The sequence below is a fragment of the Sander lucioperca genome, chromosome 15 (genome assembly GCF_008315115.2).
Source record: "Sander lucioperca isolate FBNREF2018 chromosome 15, SLUC_FBN_1.2, whole genome shotgun sequence".
NCBI lineage: Eukaryota > Metazoa > Chordata > Actinopteri > Perciformes > Percidae > Sander > Sander lucioperca.
Genome location: NC_050187.1, coordinates 4,206,548 through 4,230,973, shown reverse-complemented (window position 1 = coordinate 4,230,973; position 24,426 = coordinate 4,206,548). Strand labels below are relative to the sequence as shown.

At 43.0% G+C, this 24,426-nt stretch overlaps 1 protein-coding gene across 4 annotated transcripts in view; it reads left to right on the top strand.

Annotated features, from left to right (window-relative positions):
• The first annotated feature begins 1,386 nt into the window (after positions 1 to 1,386).
• LOC116056232 (echinoderm microtubule-associated protein-like 6) overlaps positions 1,387 to 24,426 on the top strand; it is a 134,183-nt gene continuing 111,143 nt past the window's right edge. For 3 of the 4 annotated variants that reach the window (XM_035992016.1, XM_035992013.1, XM_035992015.1), the window contains exon 1: positions 4,164 to 4,360. In XM_035992016.1, the coding sequence (XP_035847909.1) occupies positions 4,164 to 4,360 (197 nt within the window). Of the gene's footprint in view, positions 1,471 to 4,090; positions 4,361 to 24,426 lie in introns of those variants that run through there. The other variant, XM_031308389.2, reaches the window with a different exon arrangement.

The window sequence follows — 24,426 nt, the reverse complement described above, 5'->3', positions numbered from 1 at the left end:
GCCCTGGGATTTATTAGGGATGAGACCGGAGCCAAAACATCCGGGTCACCCCGGGGTGGCTGGCTGCAAGATAGTTCATAAACCCCTGTTTTTGTCTTTTATTTTGTAAGGACAAACACCGGAAACGCCATGTAGGGATCTGCTCTGTGGTAGCTTGATGCTTCTGCTTGTCAATCCGAAAACGAGCGAAGAGAAAACATCACAGTGATGAGACTCGGCGGTCAGGGAGGGTCTCCGTTAGGCATCTAAAGTCCGGTATACTCATCAGCCGAGCCCGCCTGTCTGTCTCTCTGTCTGTCTCTCTCTGTCTGTCTGTCTGCGGGTGGAGGGACTCAGCTGCAACGGGGAAGATGCTCTCCTCCTGCCGGGAATCAGGACTTTCCTCTCCCGTCATCCAACCGGGATGCTGCGGTCTAAAGCCGGGCTTCTCCCCTCCTCTGCCCGCTGAAGTTGGATCATCTGCGGGGGATTAAACACCCGCTTTTGTCGCTCTCTTTCTCTTCGGCTCTTTCCGGAACTGGCCGAACATTTCACAGTAGAACTAATCCGCTTCTTTTTGGGGGATTATTCCACACCCTGTCCTCCTGACTCTGATGCACGCACGCACAGATTTGTGAATGGGTTGCCGCACGTTTTGGGATGCTGTGTGAACACACAGGAGGAAAAATCCAGCCGTGCTGTAGTAACCATGGCTGCAGGATTAGTGTGAGGAGGGATTATATTTCCCAGGAGCAGAATCCTCCATCGGTTGTGCTGTTCCCTGACACGTTTGGATACCTTTTTTATTTTTCCATCCGTCTTTTATTTCCTGTTAAGGGAAAGTAAACTTAAAATCTCCTGCTCGATGTCTGCAGCTGCTGGAGGAAAATAATGAACTGCAAAGATGTATCATTTAGACTAGTTGTCAACTATTAAATGCATCACCAACTATTTTGATAATCGATTAATAAGTGTGAGTCAACAAGACATTTGAGGACGTCATCTTGGGGCTTTTTTGGGAAACACTGATCCACATTTTTCACAAATTTCTGACATTTTAGAGACCAAACAACTCATCCATTCATCCAGAACATAATCCACACATTAATCGACAATGAAAATAATCTTTACATGCAGCCCTGGCGAATGTTTTCAGGCTGAGGCAGAAATGATGAATGACTTCTCTTTTTACATATGCAAGTAAAATTACAGTAACCCCAATTTAACACAAAAAAGTTCGCCTCATATCTTAATCGTAGCTTCTAAATACCACAAGGCATGATGGGATCGTTTTAAAAGTCACTGTTTTTGAATTATTACAGCACAATAAAAACTATTAGTCCCCTTTTAGGAATATTTAAGGAATTCAGACTCAAACTACAGAAGATAAAAAGTGAATCAGGGACTGTAACCGTGAAGAGAGTGAAGCTGCTGCTCAGAGATGCAATAACTGGAAATACTCCGGATATGATCAGAGATGGCAAATAATCCGTAAGTACTGAAAAAACACAACACCTACACACAAGAACTACACGTTTATGTGTCTCTGTGTGTGTGTGTGTGTGTGTGTGTGTGTGTGTGTGTGTGTATATGTGTGTGTATGTGTGTGTGTGTGTGTGTGTGTGTGTGTTTCAGTTATCCTCCTCTTTGAATACGAACGTACCAGTATCGATATTAAGGGGGGTGGGGGATTAATTCAATATCATTGCGATATTAAACATATCGAGATATTCTGCAATATGTTGCAACCTTTTAATCCAATTTGAAATTATAGCCCCCCCCCCCCAAAAGAAAAACTTTGTCAACATTTGTTTCATCTAAAAAGATATATTTCTGGGGCGACCTCTAGCTCACCCAGTAGAGTGTACGCTCCACATAAGCTGAGTCCTTGTCAGCGGCCGTGGGTTCGATTCCTATCCACTGCCCTTTGCTGCGTGTCATCCCCCCCCCACCCTCTCCCCATTCCTGTATTCCAGCTGTCCTGTCAATAAAAAAATAATAATGATACTACGCTGTATCGATTTTTCCCTTAACCCCACATATATACATATATATATATATATATATGTATGTACTATATATATATGTATGTATGTGTATATATATATACACGTATATATGTATGTTTGTGTATTTATATATATATGTATGTATGTATATATATATATATGTGTATATATACACGTATATATGTATGTATGTATATATGTATGTTTGTGTATATATATATATATATATATATGTACGTATATATATATATGTATGTATGTGTATATATATATACACGTATATATGTATGTATGTGTATTTATATATATGTATGTATGTATATATATATATATGTGTGTATATATACACGTATATATGTATGTATATATGTATGTTTGTGTATATATGTATCTATGTATATATATATATATGTGTATATACACTCACCTAAAGGATTATTAGGAACACCCTACTAATAGCGTGTTTGACCCCCTTTCGCCTTCAGAACTGCCTTAATTCTTGGTGGCATTGATTCAACAAGGTGCTGGAAGCATTCTCTAGAACTGTTGGCCCATATTGAGAGGATAGCATCCTGCAGTTGATGGAGATTTGTGGGATTTCACATCCAGGGCACGAAGCTCCCGTTCCACCACATCCCAAAGATGTTCTATTGGGTTGAGATCTGGTGACTGTGGGGGCCATTTTAGTACGGTGAACTCATTGTCATGTTCAAGAAACCAATTTGACATGATTTGAGCTTTGTGACATGGTGCATTATCCTGCTGGAAGTAGCCATCAGAGGATGGGTACATGGTGGTCATAAAGGGATGGGCATGGTCAGAAACAATGCTCAGGTAGGCTGTGGCATTTAAACGATGTCCGATTGGTACTAAGGGGCCTAAAGTGTGCCAAGAAAACATCCCCCACACCATTACACCACCACCAGCAGCCTGCCCAGTGGTAACAAGGCATGACGGATCCATGTTCTCATTCTGTTTACGCCAAATTCTGACTCTACCATCTGAATGTCTCAACAGAAATCGAGACTCATCAGACCAGGCAACATTTTTCCAGTCTTCAACTGTCCAATTTTGGTGAGCTTGTGCAAACTGTAGCCTCATTTTCCTATTTTTAGTGGAGATGAGTGTTACCCGGTGGGGTCTTCTGCTGGTGTAGCCCATCCGCCTCAAGGTTGTGCGTGTTGTGGCTTCACAAATGCTTGGCTGCATACCTCGGTTGTAACGAGTGGTTATTTGAGTCAAAGTTGATCTTCTATCAGCTGGAATCAGTCGGCCCATTCTCCTCTGACCTCTAGCATCAACACGGCATGTTTGCACCCCCCAGGACTGCCGCATACTGGATGTTTTTCCTTTTTCAGACCATCTTTGTAAACCCTAGAAATGGTTGTGTGTCCAGTAACTGAGCAGATTGTGAAATACTCAGACCAGCCCGTCTGGCACCAACAACCATGCCACGCTCAGAGTTGCTTAGATCACCTTTCTTTCCCATTCTGACATTCAGTTTGGAGTTCAGGAGATTGTCTTGACCTGGACCACACCCCTAAATGCATTGAAGCAGCTGCCATGTGATTGGTTGATTAGATAATTGCATTAATGAGAAATCTTACAGGTGTGCCTAATAATCCTTTAGGTGAGTGTATATACACGTATATATGTATGTATGTATGTATGTATGTATATATATGCATGTTTGTGTATATATATATATATATATATATATATATATATATATATATGTATATATGTATTAGGTATGTAACGATTACCGGTGTAACGGTAAACCACGATACAAATGTTGACGATAACAATTACCGTTTTCATTTAAAATATCATGTCTACTTTTATACAACAAAATCAAAGATTCGTGAGATGTCTAAAAGTTTAAAAAACAATAACGTTTCACTGGGGCACCTGGATAGCTCACCTGGTAAAGTGTGCGCCCCATATACAAAGGCTCAGTCCTTGTTGCAGCGGTCGCAGGTTCAGCTCCTACCTGTGTCCCTTTGCTGCATGTCATTTCCCCTTTCACATCTTCAGCTGTCCTGTTGATTAATATCAGCGAATCGATAATAAATCTCCTGTTTGTCTGCTGTGTTTTGGAGGATCTTAAACGGGAAGAAGAAGCAGGAGTGAACCAGCGGCCGGCGGACACGGTGTCCCGTCAGATGAGTGAGCATGTCAGACCGGAGCGCCCCGGGCTGCCGGCTCAGGCTGGACTGGGTGTACGGGTACCGGGGCCACCAGTGCCGCAATAACCTGTACTACACGGCCGGGAAGGAGGTGGTGTACTTCGTGGCCGGGGTGGGCGTTGTTTACAACACCAGAGAGCACAGCCAGAGGTTTTACCTGGGACACAACGACGACATCATCAGGTAAGACTGCCGCACAACAATCAGAGACACTCAGGGCCCTATTGTAACGGTCTAAGTGCACGGCGTGAAGCGCCTGGTGCGTTTAGGGCGTGTCCAAATCCACTTTTGCTAGTTTGACGGCGGAAAAAAGGGTCGGTGTGCCGGGCGCATGGTTCTAAAGGGTTGTACTTAGTGTCTTCATTAATCAGAGGTGTGTTTTGGGCGTAACATGCAATCAACCAATCAGAGATCATCTCCCATTCCCTTTAAAAGCCAGGAGCGTTTGGACCTTGGAGCATTGCTGTTATGATGGAGGATTTGCACCGTAATATTTTTATTTGTAATCTTCTGCATGTGTGTGTGCTGCTGTGCGTCCCTGTGTGTGTAACAAGCATAGTGTGTGTGCGCTGTGCACGAGCCTAGGAGCATTTTACTAATGCTCTGTTAAAATAACAATGAAATGCTGCATTATTGACTTTAGACCAGGTTTTTGTTGGTCAATGGCGCGATCACTTCCGCTGCCTCAAGATAGTAATACTCCCAGAATGCACCTGAACACACCTCCCTGTAAGACCAGCACGCCCATGGGCCACAGATGGGCGCAGCTACATTTGTTATTTAAACGACGTGGGCGCTGGACGGGAAACTGACAACTGAGTCGGTCTTAAACTAGCAAAGACACTTGCGTCGGGCTTTGCGCTGCGCTGAGCCGGGTGCAAGATAGGACCCTACATCTGTTTACAGCACTGAAAGAGACTTTATTTTTCATGTTTTACTTCCTGCTTTGCTCCCGTCAGAACAACTACGGCCACTAGAGGGCGCTGCCACTAGAAATGTATATATATATATATATATATATATATATATATAGGTTGTAACTGCGTCTTGAACAAACATCTTATGTGGCCGTTTTTCAGGGGAGGAAAGTCTTTAACTGTAATGTGACCGGCCAGTGGTGGTAATTTTGTAGGATGTCGAGTTCGAGTTGTTGTGCATAAGTTTTCGTACAATATCACACAAACCTGTTCATGAAAATGCGTTGCTTGATGATTTAAGTATGTAGAGTTTGTCCTGAGGGTAGCGCTAGAGGGAAGGAAAACTCATGCACAACAATTCGTATGATAGCCGGTCACATGACATTTAAGTTTAGCTGAGTAAAAGGTGACTGTGAGCCGGGTACAGAGCACCGTGAGACGATGGGGGATTCAGCGGCCGTTACAGTTAAGTTTAATCTACAAAAGGTGAACGTCATGCAGCGATGACAGTTAAGTTTAGACACCAAAGCGACTAGTTAAGATTAGAAAAAAGATTGTGGTTTGGTGTCCCCTTAAGTAGTACTCATGCAGTGTTTCCTTTAGGATATGTTTTTGCAGTGGGGGCAGGTCTGGCCGAACAACCTACACTTGGAACGGACCCACCGCAGTGACGTTTTTGGTGAAGCTGTTGGTTTAATAGTCGACTCAGAAGAAAGCGAACGTTTTGACAATAAACTCCATCAACACAACAGTATGTGGAGTTAAACTGGACGGGCCCAGTAACCTCTGAATAGTTCTACTTGTTGTTAAACTGGACGGGTCCAGTAACCTCTGAATAGTTCTACTTGTTGTTAAACTGGACGGGCCCAGTAACCTCTGAATAGTTCTACTTGTTGTTAAACTGGACGGGCCCAATAACCTCTGAATAGTTCTACTTGTTGTTAAACTGGACGGGCCCAGTAACCTCTGAATAGTTCTACTAGTTGTTAAACTGGACGGGCCCAGTAACCTCTGAATAGTTCTACTTGTTGTTAAACTGGACGGGTCCAGTAACCTCTGAATAGTTCTACTTGTTAAACTGGACGGGTCCAGTAACCTCTGAATAGTTCTACTAGTTGTTAAATTGCAATGTGAGCGGCAGCCAATGGGGTGCGTTATGTCGGCAGGATCATTTAAAAGGCAACCGCGACTACAGTTTTTGTACAGCCCTATTTCTGATACCGTGGTGGCAGAAATTTTGCCATGGTGGGCCGCCACTACAAAATCAACATGGAGGAAACACTGACTCACGGGACATGAACACCTGTTTCCTGGGTGAAAGTCTTGTGTTTTCTCCTTAACTTCTTCAGGACATGAACACCTGTTTCCTGGTGAAAGTCTTGTGTTTTCTCCTTAACTTCTTCAGGACATGAACACCTGTTTCCTGGGTGAAAGTCTTGTGTTTTCTCCTTAACGTCCGGGACATAAACTTGGCTCCCCTCTTGAAAGCTCTGTGTTTCTCTTCACTCTCTTATACAGCAGCAGTCAATGTGCTGCTGACAGTAATAAATATGTAGAATACATACGAAGTACAGAGCAATATGCAACTTTTTGTAGCAATATGTACGAATGATTCATGAGAAAAGCCTTAATAACATATAATGTAATAACGGCTGATTGACGTCAGGATGTTTCTGAATCTAATTAACCAATGAGAGTCGGAGGTTGAGCGGAGATGAACTGCTGATGATCCCGTTAGAGGTGATGAATGTCACCTGAACTTATTAAACTGAGCAGGAGGAAACAGTCAGAGGAGGAAATTTAATTACTCAAACATCATCTGGTACAAGTCTCTGCAACAGCTCATCACAGTGATGTTAGACTTCCTTCTTTCTACTAGAGCCCGACTGATAAAGGATTTTTAAGGCTGATATTGATACAAATATTTGGTGATTTAAAAATCCGATATTCCGATATATCGGCCGATATACGTATATTTAAAAAATAAATCCGGAAACGCGTAACAAAACATAAACAGATTTCCCTAACATTAGTTATTTGTAGTTATTTATGAGTCCTCACTAAAATAATATGATAATGCAGCAACAACAGAACATCAAAATATCTTATATTATTCTGATAAATAAAATTTATAAAAATACAAACTTAAGATATGAAACTTAAAGTCCTTTGAACATAAAAACAAAAACAAAAATAAAAATCAAAGCGTGTCGCCAACAGTGACGTTGTAGAGCGCCCTCTGGTGGACAGACTACGCAACACCAACACTCAGAACATGGTTGAAGGGGTTTTCGTCCGTTTTTATTTTATTTTTTAAATATTAATTTATCGGCCGTTATAAATGCCGATACCGATAGTTTGGAAAATGTCTAATATCGGCTAGGGCTGTGTATTGGCAAGAATCTGGCGATACGATACGTATCACGATACATGGGTCACGATTCAATATATTGCAATATATTTTGATTTTTTTTAAGTATAATTTTAGAAAAACTAATATTTAAAAAAGACATGATGTGCATTAAAGTCAAAGAAGTTTACTTTACAAAATTTACAATTCAGTACAGAGAAAATCAAACTGCCAGTTTGGGATTGTGGTTCCAGGTTCTTAGTGAGCAAATGTTTATATGCTAAAGTAGAACAAAGTTCAGCCATAGCTACGATGTTAGCGTCTAGCAAACAGTTAGGCACTGTTAGGCACTGCTAGGCACTGTTAGGCCCTGCTAGGCACTGTTAGACACTGTTAGGCACTGTTAGACACTGTTAGGCACTGTTAGACACTGTTAGGCACTGTTAGACACTGTTAGGCACTGTTAGGCACTGTTAGGCACTGTTAGACACTGTTAGGCACTGTTAGGCACTGTTAGGCACTGTTAGGCCCTGCTAGGCACTGCTGGGCACGATTAGACCCTGCTAGGCACTGCTAGGCACTGTTAGGCCCTGCTAGGCATTGTTAGACACTGTTAGGCATTGTTAGGCACTGCTAGGCACTGTTAGGCACTGTTAGGCACTGTAAGGCAAAGACACTAGTGGTGCCATCTTTAAACAGAACATAAACGAGAACCACTGTCTTACATGAATATTTTTGAACGCAAAAAAAAGAAATTGCCTTTTTGAAATTTGATACAGTATTGCAAAATAAAATATCGCGATACTAAAGTGTATAAATTTTTTCTTACACCTCTAATAATGGCCCGCCGATATATCGGTCTGGCTCGACTTTCTACCAAAACAGTTGTTAGAAATTATTATCTTTAATGGACGCAGGTTCCTCTGGTCTATAGGTCTCCACTGCTCTCTCTGTCCGACTGAATCGTCCTAAAAACGAAAAGGTCGACCTCTGCAGGGATCCGTTCCATAATTTCCATTTGCAGCGCTTTCTTCTCCGTGTACAAAAAAATAAATGAAATCTATTTGTAAAGAGGACTTTCTTCAGGCTTCCGCACAGGGAGTGAATTTCTCCAAATGTTTGCGTTTGTACTTTATGAATTAATGAGTCAGGAGAAGCAGCAGAAGGGATTTTCTCTGTTGATGAGAGCAAATTAGAGCGCGTGGAGGAGGAAGATGATTCAGCGAGGTCGCTCATTCATCCAACATGGACACACACACACACACACACACACACACACACACACACACCTGGTGTATTCATAGACACTAAAACAGCCGATGAGTCATCCGAGCAGCAGGCATGTTTGTACAGTTTATACAGAAGGCCAGTCAGCTGCAGGCTGTGGTACTCTGTGTGTGTGTGTGTGTGTGTGTGTGTGTGTGTGTGAGGCGTGCGTGTGGCGTGCGTGTGTGCGTGTGCGCGTGCGTGTAACTTAATGAAAAGCTGGATTCTGCCTCAGCCAGGCTGTGCTCTCTGAGAGGAGTGTTGACGTTTTTGCTCCAAAAGACAATTCCTATTACATAAAGAGTAACTACGTTTTTGACAAATTTTTGACGATTCTGTAGTTTATTTCCTATGTTTCTGGGTAAGTGACAAAAACATCATAAAAGACAATTGCTGTTACATAAGGAGGAATTCAAACTGTGATGTAAGTTGATTATTTACATTGAAACTTTGACTATTGTGCATAAAGTAAATCTATATTTTTATTATCAAACACTGTAGGTTCATGTGTTCACTGCATAAAATGTTTTACGCAGTCGGCACCAAATCATTTTTTAACATGTCTGTTTGTGTACACACCCAATGCATTCTCATGAACGTTGCACAACAATTCGTAGGATATCCTACGAAATTTTGGCTGGTCACATGACAGGTTTAGCTGTCTTTACAGTTAAATTTAGCTGAGAAAAAGGTGACTGTGAGGAACTTTCTTTGTTTTATCCCTCCATCCCTTCTTCTAGCCATCTATACTTCCTGCATCAATCTGTCTCTCTCTCCTTTCCTTTCAAACAGACTTCTGCATAATGTCACGATGAATTGCACTTCTTGTCCTCCTATAACCCTCTCTCCCTCCCTCCATCTCCCCCCCTCCCTCCCTCTCTCTCTCTCTCTCTCTCTCTCTCTCTCTCTCTCCCTCCATCCATCTGTTCGACAAAAAGTTAGCGTCATGCGGTGACGACCGTTAAGTTTAGACACCAAAATGACTCTTTAAGATGGTGGTTTGGACTAAAACACTACAGGGACATGAACACCTGTTTCCTGGTGAAAGTCTTGTGTTTTCTCCTTAACTTCTTCAGGACATGAACACCTGTTTCCTGGTGAAAGTCTTGTGTTTTCTCCTTAACTTTTTCAGGGACATGAACACCTGTTTCCTGGTGAAAGTCTTGTGTTTTCTCCTTAACTTCTTCCAGGACATGAACTCTGCTCCCCTGCTTGAAAGTCCTGTGTTTTAGGAGCCAAAACATCCCCCCCGACCTCCTCCCTACGAGGATCTACGCGCTCTGACCCCCAATTTCCACCGGCTGCAGAACGTCTGCGGAGTCAATAGGTTTCCATCAAAGTCAATGGCCCTCATCAACCTAACGTAGAAACCAGCGCAGATATTACGACAGGCTTCACGTGTGATTCATGAAACGTTCATATCACACCAATCAGAGCGTACGAATGGTCGTACATTGATAAATGCAGCGGCTGGAAACAATCGTAATTTAAATATCACGCCCCAATATGTTCTTGGTTTTGAGGCCTCGCCCCTACAGTTTACGACATGGCATAATCCGGCTATGAACTGGCACTTTTCAGAGGTGGAGATTGAAACCCTGATATCTCAGGTACGTGTGTAGATTTGGCAGCCTGAAAGCTGTTATTAAAGGCTGTAGAAAGAATGTGGAATGGAAAGAGATCACTGATGCGGTAAAGTGATGCCGCGGTAAATCGGACTCCAGCTGAAGTTTAACGTATACATCCTTGACATACGTATGCTATAGTCCTCCTTTATTCGACAGGACAGCTGAAGACATGAAAGGGGAGAGAGAGAGAGAGCGAGAGAGGGGGGAGAATGGAAAGGGCCGCAGGAGTCGAACCCGCAGCCGCTGCGTCGAGGAGTACACCTGTACATATGGGCGTCCGCTCTACCAACTGAGCTATCCGGGCGCCCCATATTGCAATCTCTTAGGCCTACATGTAGGTGTACTTATATTTAAATAAACACACAGTAGCAGAGTTTATGCAGTGTCTTTTATTTTACTGAATGTTTCTTTTCATCGGTCCGATCGAGCCAGGCAACTGTGAGCTGTGAGGGAGAGCGTGGGAGAAATGTTGTGCATCGTCATGTTTCCTGTGTTGAATATCATTGCTAAACATAACAACTATACCTTTTAAAAGCGAGGAATAATATCCTTTCTCATTCGTATAGCCCCAGTTGGGGCTGTGCTGGACACTGCTCTCTGGGCATCGGGTCATCTGGCTCCAGAACCCCACAGGCTAAAACAATGTTGCAGACTTTTTCTGGCATGTATAGTAGGGTCCCCCCCCGCTGATGCAAGACAGAGCCATCTGCCCTTAATCAATCCGATGGAGCGCTCCACCGTGGCCCGTGCGCATACGTGTGCACTGTTTCCGGAGCATAGAGGTCCTCTAAAAGAGCCAGATCTGCCATTGCTGATAAGTGAACAACTGATGACTTCTCCTGTTAAACTGCACCGCAAGTCCACACTGACTCAGACCAGGCGTTAGATTTTATCGCAGCCTACGCTCACGTTCAAATTGATAAATGCCTTGCTTTGCGTAGGAATCGGCGTACGCCCGTCCAAGCCTGTTTTAGATCGTACGCACGTTTCATAAATGAGGGCCAGTGTGTGTATTTTCACTGACTACAGAACGTCTGTGTCCCTACTCCGTCCCAGCTCTGGCGGTCCGCAGCGCTCTGGAGCTGATACGCAGAGCTTCTATTTTTGACGGATGCCGGAGAGCTCCGCAGCAATTCAGCACACGGCAGATAGTGCGGGACAGGAAGTCGAGCACAGAAACAAAATAAAACATCCGGTTAATTTTCAAAATAATAAACACCGTGCTCACGGCGGATCATATTTCCCTAGACTACACCTTGAAAACACAGCTCAGAGTAGTTTCCCCTCTACTCCTCTTGATGGAAACAGACTGTTGGTTTTGTGGTTCTATTCTACGTGAATTCGTGAGATCTCGTGGGTCCTAGTGACTACAGCTGTCAGTCATGGCCGTAGCCGTACCCGAACAAATCCGGACCTGGTGGGTATTTACGGACGGCGGAGCACGGAGCCGACACGCAGACGTTCTGCATTTAGTGGAAATCCCCAGTTATACAGCAGCAGTCAATGTGCTGCTGTTAGTAATAAATACGTGGACTACAAACAATTACAGAGCTTTATATTTCGTAGCTATGTGTACGAATCGTTCATGAGAACAACCTGACAAACCAGTGGTGGAGGAATTATTCATTATTTTGAAATAGTTGCAGTCACTGCTTCGACTCAACAAGAAATATTTTGTAGTAGTGATGTCCTTCCTCTGTATTTTCCTTAACATTTGTTATAAATTAAATTAGTTAATTGGATTATTTAAAGCATGGAGAGCGATGCTGTGTGTCCTCATGAAACCACAGAGAGGTAACAAAAATTAAAAGGTAGTGGTCCTTAAATTGTGCCTTGAGGGACCTCACAAGTTATTATAATTGTTGTTTTTTAAGATTATTTTTTGGGCATTTTTATTAGGACAGCTGAATACATTAAAGGGGAAAGGGAGGGTGAATGACATACAGCAATGGGGCCGCAGGTTGGAGTCAAACCCGCGGCCGCTGCGTCGAAGACAGAGCCTTTACATATGGGCACGCGCTCTCCCAGGTGAGCTACCCAGGAGCCCCCACAAGTTTTTTTGAGGAAGCTATTGAAATTAACTCAACCAGAAAGAGAAGAGTTTAAAGGAACACGCTGACTTATTGGGAATTTAGCTTATTCACCGTAACCCCAAGAGTTAGACAAGTCCATACATACCCTTCTCATCTCCATGGGTGCTGTAACGCTGTCTGACGGCCCCAGAGGCGGCAGCCCATCACAGTACATGCAGGTGAATGGTTCCAGCTAGCCTACTGCTCCCAATAAGTGACAGAATAACGCCAACATGTTCCTATTTACATGTTGTGATTTGTATAGTCACAGCGTGTACAAAAAACAACGTAACATGAGACACAGCCATCTTCTAACCGTAAACAAACTGGGAACTATATTCTCAGAAAGGCTTGCTGCAAAGCAAATCATTCCGCCCAAGTACTATATTCTTCCGCCTGAGAATATAGTTCCCGTTTTGATTTGTACACGCTGTGACTCTACAAATCACAACATGTAAATAGGAACATGTTGGCGTTATTTTGTCACTTATTGGGAGCAGTAGGATTGCTGGAACCATTCACCTGCATGTACTGTGATGGGCTGCTGCCTCTGGGGCCGTCAGACAGCGTTACAGCACGCACGGAGATGAGAAGGGTATGTATTGACTTGTCTAACTCTGGGGGTTACGGTGAATAAGCTAAATTCCCAATAAATTGGCGTGTTTCTTTAAGTAGTTTAAACAGTTCCAGACAATCCAGTGTGGTCTATTTAAAATCATTTTGTGATCATTGTGTTAAACGCAGTGCTCAGATCAAGTAGAACCAAAAACTGAAAGTTTATCAGCATCTAGATTTAATATCATCAACCCCTTTTGCAAAACTCAAAACCCAGACTGTAATTTATTGTTTGAGGAAAATCTGTTATATAATTGAGGACCAGTGCCTCTAATCAGGGATGCACCGAATCCAGGATTCGGCTTCGGATTCGGCTGAATATTGGGCTTTTTGACGTAGTTCGGTTTCTGCCGAACCTTAGAATGTTTTTCCACTGAACCAAAACCTACCTACTCCTCCTCCTTCCTCCTCTTCCTCCTCCTCCTTCCTCCTCCTCTTCCTCCTCCTCCTCTTCCTCCCTCCTCCTTCTTCCTCCTCCTCCTTTCTCCTCCTCCTCCTCCTCCTCCTCCTCCTCCTTCCTCCTCCTCCTCCTCCTCGTCCTCTTCCTCTTCCTCTTCCTCTTCCTCCTCCTCCTTACTCCTCCTCCTCTTCCTCCTCCTCCTTCCTCCTCCTCCTTCATCCTCCTCCTCCTCCGCACACAAACTGATGTAGAAATATCTGCAGATGGCTGAGGCAGTAATTACATTTGCATTTTAGTCACTTAGCCACCGCTGTGATCCAGGCTGAGTTACATTGAGAGTGACAGGAGAAGGAAAATAAACATGAGGTCCAAGATCAGCACTTTTATTTGACATGCACTTCTTAAATAAATATAACTACACGTCGCTCGGCCGTGGCTTGGTAGAGTTGCATTCCCCCCCCCCCGACTCATTTCCTGGTTCTCCTTCTCCATAAACAACATGAAATCAAGGAGAGGGTTAACTTCTCCTGCTCCAGATTTCCCACCGTGGTCAGAAAGAACAGGGGAGACACTTTGTTTCTCTCACTATGACTCTAGAGTCAGTACTCACTCACTCTACCACACACACACACACACACACACACACACACACACACACACACACGCACACACACACACACAGCCCCTGCAGAACCATAAATCAGACTTAAGGAGTTGTAGAGTCTTTTATTCAGACCTACATTAGGCCAATACGGTGCGAAAAAGGGAGAACTTGTTCGGACGCGTGTTCTGGGCTGCCAATATATTAAATATCTTTGAGTGCTGTGACCCATTTATTCAATGACGGCCTTCTCATCGTAGCACAGGTATAACTCAGTGTACGTCATTTCATTTCAGGTTAATCCTTGTGTTGTCCTCGGGTCAAATTTGACCCATTTTTATATCAGAATTTTGGGTTTCTTTGAACCAAATTGACCCAAAATAACATGAATGCGTGGATGTATGTTGTATGGAAGTCATGTAACATTGTTGGCAGGTAAAATGAATGATTACTTTCATTGAATTGTGTATTTTATAGCATTAGAAATAAACTGTGATCCACTCAACATCCTCTGATCTTAACTATCAGTCAAAAATAATCCACAATTTCAGTTTTTTTAAACAAAAAAAATAGATATTGTCATGTTAAATTATGTTTATCACACACAGTCACACACAGACACACACACACACACACACTCACACACACACACACACACACACACACACACACACACACACACACACACACACACACAGAGACACACACACACACACACACACACACCCACAGACACACACAGACACACACACACACACACACACACACACACAGACACACACAGAGACACAGAGACACACACACACACACACACACACACACAGACACAGACACACAGACACACACAGAGACACAGAGACACACACACACACACACACACACACACACACACACACACACACACACACACACACACACACACACTTTTATAGCATTTGAAATAAACTGTGATCCACTCAACATCCTCTGATCTTAACTATTAGTCAAAAATAATCCACAATTTCAGTTTTTTTAAACAGTTATTCATGAAAAATAGGTATTATGTCATCTAAATTATGTTTATTGACCATGTATTTAAAAAAACGTCGGAAAAAGTGACAAAAACGTTGGAAAAAGAGCCAAAAAAAGTTAATTTACAATTCTGACCCGGAAGGACAACAAGTTCACGGTCTACGGGAAGACAACACAAGAGTTAAGTTTCATTCATATTCACAGTTAAACACAAATCAAACTATACAACTGGCACGCCACGCTGTCACGGTTTGCTTTCCCCTTTGCCACACACCTGTACCTTGATTACCATTTCCTGTTTCAATGCTCCACACAGTGGTCAAAACACAAAACTGCATATCAATTCTAGTCAGCACAGTGCTATATAAACAAAACAATAAAACAAAGTTACATTATGACCATAGACAGTATATATAATGGACCAGCAGGTCCCGTGTCTCTGGACGGAGACCAGTGAAGGATATTAGAAGATCTTTCCCGGTGATGGCTGAGCGTTACTGAGCAGCCTCCAACTGAGCTTGAAGACGTAGATGTGACGTGAGCAACCTGTCTGAAAGTTGGAAGTCTTCTGGTAGCTGTGCCAAGAGAAATCTCAATCATTCCCAATCTAGCAGAGACGGAGAGCGTAGGTATATGTAAGGAGATAACATAGACACAGGCTAATTATTGATCACTAAAATGATAGTTAACATTAGTAATTAAACTTAAACAGCTAATGGAAGTCCAAACTGCCTGAGAGCTTCTCCTGTACTATACGGTAATTCTTCTACTACTAAATAGGTTATATCGTTAGCCTATTTTTATAAAAACGTCTGCTACGGAGCCATAACGTGAGGTACAAGGTAATGGAGCCTTTTATACATTGTCGTGTTTCTTTAGAAATAAACAATGGACAAACAGAGTCTTTAAACTCTTCAGATGTAAAGTTATTCTCTGTCAAAGTGACGTCAAAATGAATGGGAGTCAATGGGATGCTAACGTCGGGTGATCGTTTGGTAGGATCAAAATGGTGCAATAGAAGGTTCGAGCTCTGAAGCCTAAGCGCCTGCCTAGTGGTGGCGGGAAATACGTCCTCATTTCTAAACCAGAGAAGGTAACGGTCCCAGTTTTATACGCGTCATTAACATTGTGAAGCGTTCCTAGTTTGGTTAGGTTAACGGCTCTGACACACCAACCCGTAACGCGTCTCCATAACAGCAGGCGGCGCTGATCTGTATTGTCGAACTAGTAAACTCAGAGCACGCTGTCGTCAGTCATTGTTTTCATCAGAGAGTGGTGATAGTAGTCAAGAAGGATCGTTGTTGTCATTACTCGCTGAACGAAAGAAAATACAATGGCTAGTACTAAGAAGATACTGGCGTGGTCAGCTCTTGGGCTCCCCGGGTTTCTTGTGCACTGATTCGCTAGTCAAAGGCTAGCACTCCACCAATCAGATTGGTCATTGAGTCTGACTGCCCACTGTACAATTCAACAAGTCAAATCGGCCAAAATGAAGGCAGACTGCCCCTCCGACTGACAACGGCACGGAACACACCGAACAGACTCGAGTCACCTACCTCGCCAGATGACTGATAATCAGGTTGGTGTGTCAGCACCTTTAAAAAATTGTTTCCTCTTAATTTTAAACGGGACATGAACCCCCAGTCTCCTGGGTGAAAGTCCTGTGTTTGTTTGACCCATCCACCCCCCCAACCTGCCTCTTTACGAGTTTGCTGCTTAGTTTAGACTCAACTTAAATGAGGAAAGATTAAACCAGCTAACTAAAGTGAGTGGAAGTGAAGTGTAGTGAGCCGAACAGATCTGAACGGAGCTGGAAACGTGAGCTCTTTGCAGCAGCATCCAGCCTGAGGTGATAATTGCTGCTTTTCAGCAGCGGCCTGATGCTTCACTGCATAGGAGCATAAAGGCTGATCGTCCCCCGGGAGGCCTCGGCTATGAAAGAACCAAAGAAAGAATATAACAGACGGCTCTCCCCTTTCAGAAAAAACTCAAAATGGATTTAATGCGTCAACATGGAGCCTACAATTACTGAAGCAATCCATCAGGCAGGCAGAGAAAGGACGGAGTGCAGCTATGATTCAGAGCTTTCAACACAAGAAAAACTTAACATCCAGTCGAATATAATGTATTATTTCTGACCCTACAGATTCACATTTCAGAGGATCATCCTGGTTTTTATTCCTAAAAACACTGTAAAAAACTGTGTTTTGTGCGATGTCGTACACAAACCTATGCACAAACATTAGTTTATTCATGATATCCTATATGAAATTAGGCGACCGCCAACCGGTCACATGACAGTTCAGTTAAGCGGTCTTTACAGTTACAATTTTGCCGAAATAAAGGTGACTGTGAACTGGATACCGGACGGTGGTTTTAGGAGCCGCTACAGTTGAGTTTAGCCGACACAAAGTTAAGTTTAGACACCAAAACGACTTGTTAAAGGAACACGCCGACTTATTGGGACTTTGTCTTATTCACCGTATCCCCCAGAGTTAGATAAGTCCATACATACCCTTCTCATCTCTGTGCGTGTTGTAACTCTGTCTGACGCACCCACCGCTAGCCTAGCTTAGCACAGATCCTGGAGGTAACCAGCTCCAACCAACCTACTGCTCCCAATAAGTGCCAAAATAACCAATGTTCCTATTTACATGTGATTTTTCCAGGCGAACTCTCTGCTCCTCACCACGGGGCTTCTCAGGTGCTGCGAGCAAATCACTCCTCCCAAGTAGCAGAGTAGCAGTGCTTCGCCTTCTGAGAATATAGTTCCCAGTATGTATACGGTTAGAAGATGGCTGCCTCTCATGTGTCCTTGTTATTTGTACACGCTGTGACTCTGCAAATCACAACATATAAATAGGAACATGTTGGCGTTATTTTATCACTTATTGGGAGCAGTAGGCTAGATGGAACCAGTTACCTCCAGGATCTGTGCTAAGCTAGGCTAGTGGTGGGTGCGTCAGACAGAGTTAGGACAAGCACAGAGATGAGAAGGGTATGTATAGACTTATCTAACTCTGGGGGATACGCTGAATAAGACAAAGTCCCAATAAGTCGGCGTGTTCCTTTAAATATTTAAAAAAACTTTTCAGAAAACTGGTAACACAAAAAATAATGATCTTAATGTCGATAATCAACAGGGGAAGTTTCATGATGATATCTATTATTTAAAATATGTTCTATTCACCTGGAGTGTCTCCACTTAAACACACCTTATTCAGTTTTCTGTGATCTGAATATAGTTATTACACGTACGCAGCAGACATGTCGCTGTGTCACATTTCAGACGGTGAACGAGGATGAACTGTGACTGAAGGATCTGGGCTGGTGTGTTCAGTTCATCTCTCTCTCTCTCTCTCTCTCTCTCTCTCTCTCTCTCTCTCTCTCTCTCTCTCTCTCTCGTCCTTTGTTTCTCCTTTCTTTTCCTCTCCTGTCCCACTTATTGTTGGTCGCCTGAAGGCAGAACCTGACACACACACACACACACACACACACACACATTATGTTTGCTGTGTAGTTTTAGTGGTATTTCTGTGTGACTGGATAAAACTACTGATGATGTTGAGACAACCTTTCTTTTTACAATTAAAGGTCTCTTCTCATGAACCATTCATGCATATAGCTCTAAAAAATAAAGCTCTGTACTTGGTATGTATTCCACATATTTATTACTGTCAGCAGCACACTGACTGCTGCTGTATAAGAGCAGGAAGATCCTCGTAGGGAGGAGGTCGGGGGGAAGGTTTGGCTCCTAAAACCCAGAGCTTTAAAGAGGGGGGAGCAGAGTTCATGTCCTGAAGAAGTTAAGGAGAAAACACAAGACTTTCACCAGGAAACAGGTGTTCATGTCCTGAAGAAGTTAAGGAGAAAACACAAGACTTTCACCCAGGAAACAGGTGTTCATGTCACAGGAGTGTTTAAATCCAACCCACCATATTAACTAGTCCTTTTGTCCTGTCGTCGCCGCATGTTGCTCACTTTCTGTCGGCTAAACTCAACTGTGACAGCCTCTGAAAGGACCGTCGCCTCATGGCGCTCTGTACCCGGCTCACAGTCACCTTTTGTCATAATTTCATACGATATCATATGAACCCTTTTAATGAGAATGCATTGAGTATAAATCATGTTCTAGATGTTACTGCTGGTAGAGAACTTCATGCAGACAGGCGTGTGTGTGTGTGTGTGTGTCTCTGTCTGTCTGTGTGTGTGTGTGTCCGTGTGTGTCTGTGTGTGTCTGTGTGTGTGTGTGTGTGTCCGTGTGTGTGTGTCTGTGTGTGTGTGTGTGCCTGTCTGTGTGTGTGAGAGTGTGTGCGTGTCTGTGTGTGTGTGTGTGTATGTGTGTTTATGTGTCTCTGTGTGTGTGTGTGTGTGTGTGTGTGTGTGTGTGTATCCCTGAAGGTGGGGAATCCTCTGAAGCATAGTGTAGCTCATTCCCCTCTCACCAGGAGAACATGCTATGCTAACTGATGAAGAACAGGGCTCTGGTGGTTGTTGTTAGTGCTGTTAGCGCTGTTAGCGCTGTTAGCGGCTCGACTCGCAGCCAGAGAGGAGAGGATGCAGAGTGGTTGGTGAAGCATTCACTGTCAGCAGAACGGCCCTGCCGGCTGTGCTTTCAGGCCGAAAATTGACTTGTGAAAAGAAGTTAAGTTAGGAAAGACTGTGGTGTTGTTCGGTGGACACATTTTAACAGCCTTGCGCAGGGGCGGAGCTAGACTCTCAGTACAGTGGGGGTGGAGCTTCATCATGGGACCCATTGCTACCAAGTCATTTTAAAATTGTAACCAACAACATTAAATTAAACACATTTTTTGACAAGTTTGTACTGATGAACAAAGAAAATAGTTTGCCAGTCAAGTAAAAATGTTTCAGCACCACGGACAGAGACAGCTGATGGACAGAGACAACTGATGGACAGAGACAGCTGATGGACAGAGACAGCTGATGGACAGAGACAGCTGATGGACAGAGACAGCTGATGGACAGCGATGGTGCTGAACAGGCCAAGTGAGCTCAATCAGTGCCACACTATATAACTGACATGGCACTATTGTATATATGTTTGATAAGAAGAGCTGGATTATCATAACGTGAGATCATATGCAGTAATTTGCTTCTTTCAGCTAATAATCTGCAATGTGTCACTTGGCGAGGGCCCCGTTCTCGTCAAGTGACGTAAGATCGGCGGCGTTTGAGGGGCCCCTAATTGGCACGGGGCCCTGGGGCGGCTGCACCCAAGCACCCACGCTATCTCCGCTACTGGCCTTGTGCTAATCTGGATGCCCAAACTTCGTGAAGCTCTAAGTTGGTTGCTCATGTTAAAATGGCAAGCTGAAACTGTTGGTGAATAATGTTTTCAGCCAATATGCAATGTTTTTTGAATCTGCTTTAGGTGTGTCTGCTCTGTGCAATATTGGTGTTTTACGGGACAGTTGACATGCTTGTTCAGTGTGTTAGTAGTCTCATTGCCAGACCTTCCTCCACAGCGCTGCGGAGGAAGGTCTGGCTAGTCCACACAGCATTTTTAGAAGGGAGAAAAACATGCTGTGGTTTATTGCCATTTCTTTAAACCAATCACAATCATCTTGGGCGGTGCTAAGCACTGGACGGAGCCACGGTGCCTCTGCTAAATAGTCTCAGGAAGGAACTCGTGTTGGTGGAACATGTGTACGTTCAATAGTAGTTTTAGTCGTGCAACAGAAAACTCAGATTGGACAGATAGTCTCCCTATCAGAGGTCACTCACATACAACGCTACATTACATCACTTCCAGCAAACTTCACTGAGAACAATCAGGACAAAACGGCATCACCCAAATTTTTTAGTTGACTATTCTCTGGTCCAGCGCTGCTAAAAAAAGAGCAGAGATAACGGCTTCAGTTCCCCTGCTCTGGCGTATCCCCCCCTCATTCCCCCTGCTCTGCTTGGCGTTCCCCCCCCTCATTCCCCCTGCTCTGCTCTGGCGTTTCCCCCTCTCATTCCCCCTGCTCTGGCGTTTCCCCCTCTCATTCCCCCTGCTCTGGCGTTTCCCCCCTCTCATGATGAGATATGCGGTTTGGGCGTGTTAGTTTAAACAGAGATTAGTTCTTCTACTGGAGATCAAAACACTTGGTGCATGGAGATTTTTACCGACTTCTTTTACCACTGTTGATGAGAGAGCGACCATTGGCCAGAAAAAGCCGAGTACAGCAGCTTTATGCGGGGCCGCTCTAAGCTGAGCCTGGATCCAGTCTTGCTTCCACTCGCCTCGCCGCCTGTATATGCGTTCTCGCTGCCGGGCGGTTTTCTCTGCGCTCCACCGAGCGAGTAATCTAGACTCCCGGGGACCGGTCCATTGCAACAGTCCCTTAAAACGCAGAATCTCAGTTACATTTTTAAAGACATTGCAAGGTTTATTGCGTCTTAAACAGTGGTTCTGCTGCAGTTAGTAAATGAATGCAGTTCTTGCACAAGGTGAAATGCTGCTCATGCATTACTTTTTTGGAGTATGTGGCCAGGAACTACACATTACATCTTTAAACCGAAACCTCTAGCAAGCTGGCTCTATTTATACTTCTACTTATAACAGCTTTCAAACATGACAAAATGCAATTCAGAGTGCTACAGTGAAGTCAGTCTATATAGAGACTAATAATAAAACACACACACACACACACACATACACACACACACACACACACACACACACACACACACACACACACACACACACACACACACACACACACACAGGAACATACACACGTACACACACATAGATTAATAGAAAAACATATTCCATATATATGTAAACTAAGACAAATAAAATATGGATAAAATGTGAATGGTTTGAAATAAAAAAAATAGATAAAAATAATTGAATTAAATAAATACATAAAATAAATACATATCAATCATTTTTTAAATATGAAATAAATATAATAATAATAATAATAATAATAATATATATATATATTATGTACACTAAGACAAAGAAAATGTGGATGGTGAAAAAAAAAATGTAAAAATATAATTTATTAAATTAAATACAAAAATTAAATAAATATATATCAATCATTTTAAAATAAATTTAAAAAGGCATATATAATATGTACACTAAGACAAAATATATTAAAAAATATGGATAACATGTGGATGGTTTCAAATAAAAAATAAGAAAAGAATACGAAAAATAAAATATAAAAAATTAATAAGAAATAAATACATATCAATATTTTAAAAAAATATATAAAATATATATCTTTAAACCAACAAATCCCCCATCTGTGTTATGATGTGAGTAGTTGTTGAGTCTGTAATAAAGTAATTAACTCTCAAGTGTTTAATATCTAATGAAGACCTGGGAGGTAATATTTCCTAAAAGCCTTGTTTTATTTCAGACACGTTCTTTGATTGTCTTCATTTGACAGAGATTGTAATGGCAGCAGCAGTGTGCCGAACAGGCCTGGTGGCTCTGTGGATTCACAGCTCAGTGCTCTTCATTAAGAGATGATGACGAAGAAATTATCCGTCCAGCATCCCACCGCCGATCTGCCCCGCAGCAATCAATGTTCCCACGATCTGCTGGCACTCACACACACTGCAGCACACACTTTCTCCTGCACACACATCTACTCAAACACACACACAACCCCTCGGGTGTTATGTCACTCTGGAGAGCAATGCTGAAAGGTCTGGAAGCTGAATTTAAGCTACTTATTGTTAAGGGGGGGGGGGGGCAGAGAGAGAGAGAGGGAGAGAGAGAGAGACAGAGAGACAGAGAGAGAGAGAGAGAGAGAGAGAGAGAGAGAAAGAGATTTAATATGTGATGTACTATATATGTATTTTCTGTAAACTGCTTTGACAACATGTTTTCTTTGTTTATGCCAATAAAGCGAATTGAATTGAGAGAGAGAGAGAGAGAGAGAGTGGGAGAGAGAGAGAGAGACAGAGAGGGAGAGAGAGAGACAGAGAGACAGAGAGGGAGACAGAGAGACAGAGAGGGAGACAGAGAGACAGAGAGAGAGACAGAGAGAGAGAGACAGAGAGAGAGAGACAGAGAGACAGAGAGACAGAGAGAGAGAGAGAGAGACAGAGAGACAGAGAGGGAGAGAGAGAGAGAGAGAGAGGGACAGAGAGACAGAGAGGGAGACAGAGAGACAGAGAGACAGACAGAGAGAGAGAGACAGAGAGAGAGAGACAGAGAGAGAGAGACAGAGAGAGAGAGACAGATAGAGAGAGAGAGAGACAGAGAGACAGAGAGGGAGAGAGAGAGAGAGAGAGGGAGACAGAGAGAGAGAGAGAGAGAGAGAGAGGGACAGAGAGACAGAGAGGGAGACAGAGAGACAGAGAGACAGAGAGGGAGACAGAGAGAGAGAGAGAGACAGAGAGGGAGAGAGAGAGAGAGCGAGAGAGAGAGAGAGAGAGAGACTGATCTCCTTACCAGCGGTGGAAGAAGTATTCAGAGCCTTTATTGCTTTAGTAGAAGTACTAATACCACAATGTAAAATTACTCTTACTCTTACTTAATGTTACAAGTAAAGTCCTGTATTGAAGGATCCAACCAGTTGTGTGTTTAATGGTCTGATCATCTCAGCTGGACTTGTAGCTGTTATATTGTTGACTAGTTTACTTTAGAATCAAACATCAGATTTTATAAACTACATGTGTTCTGTGTGCAGGAATCTTAATGTGTAAAGTAACTAGTAACTAAAGCTGTAACAGATGAATGTAGTGGAGTAACTAAAGTAACTAGTAACTAAAGCTGTAACAGATGAATGTAGTGGAGTAAAAAGTACAATATTTCTCTCTGAAATGTAGCGGAGTAGAAGTAGAAAGTGGCATGAAAAGAAAAGACTCAACTTTGCGTAAACATACATTCCCACTTTCCTAAAGCCACGTGGCGTGTTATCTGTACGCATTTGGAGCTATCCATACTATATAGATATATATATATATATATCTACGCTGTATACAGCGGACGTTATCTCTGCTCTTTTTTTAGCTGAGCTGGACCAGAGAATATCACATTAAAACATTTGGGTGATGCCGTTTTGCCCTGATTGTTCTCAGTGAACTTTGCTGGAAGTGATGTAATGTAGCGTTTTACTTGGCGTGTTATCGCGAGAAGAAAGCTACGGTTGGGTTTAGGAAACGTGACAGGATTTTCCACCTTTCATACTACTCGCTACGGCGTCAATTCACACGCAATCGCAAGGTAATGTAAGTCAACGGAGGCCAAACAGCGTTGATGATAAACACGCTAAAAAGTGAGTGTGCGTCTTGATAACACTATTAATGGCATACGAATTGGCGTGTCATACATTCGCCACTTCATGACATCAGTCTGCAAGTAAAGTACAAGTACCTCGACATTTGGACTGAAGTGCAGTACTGGAGTAAATGTACTT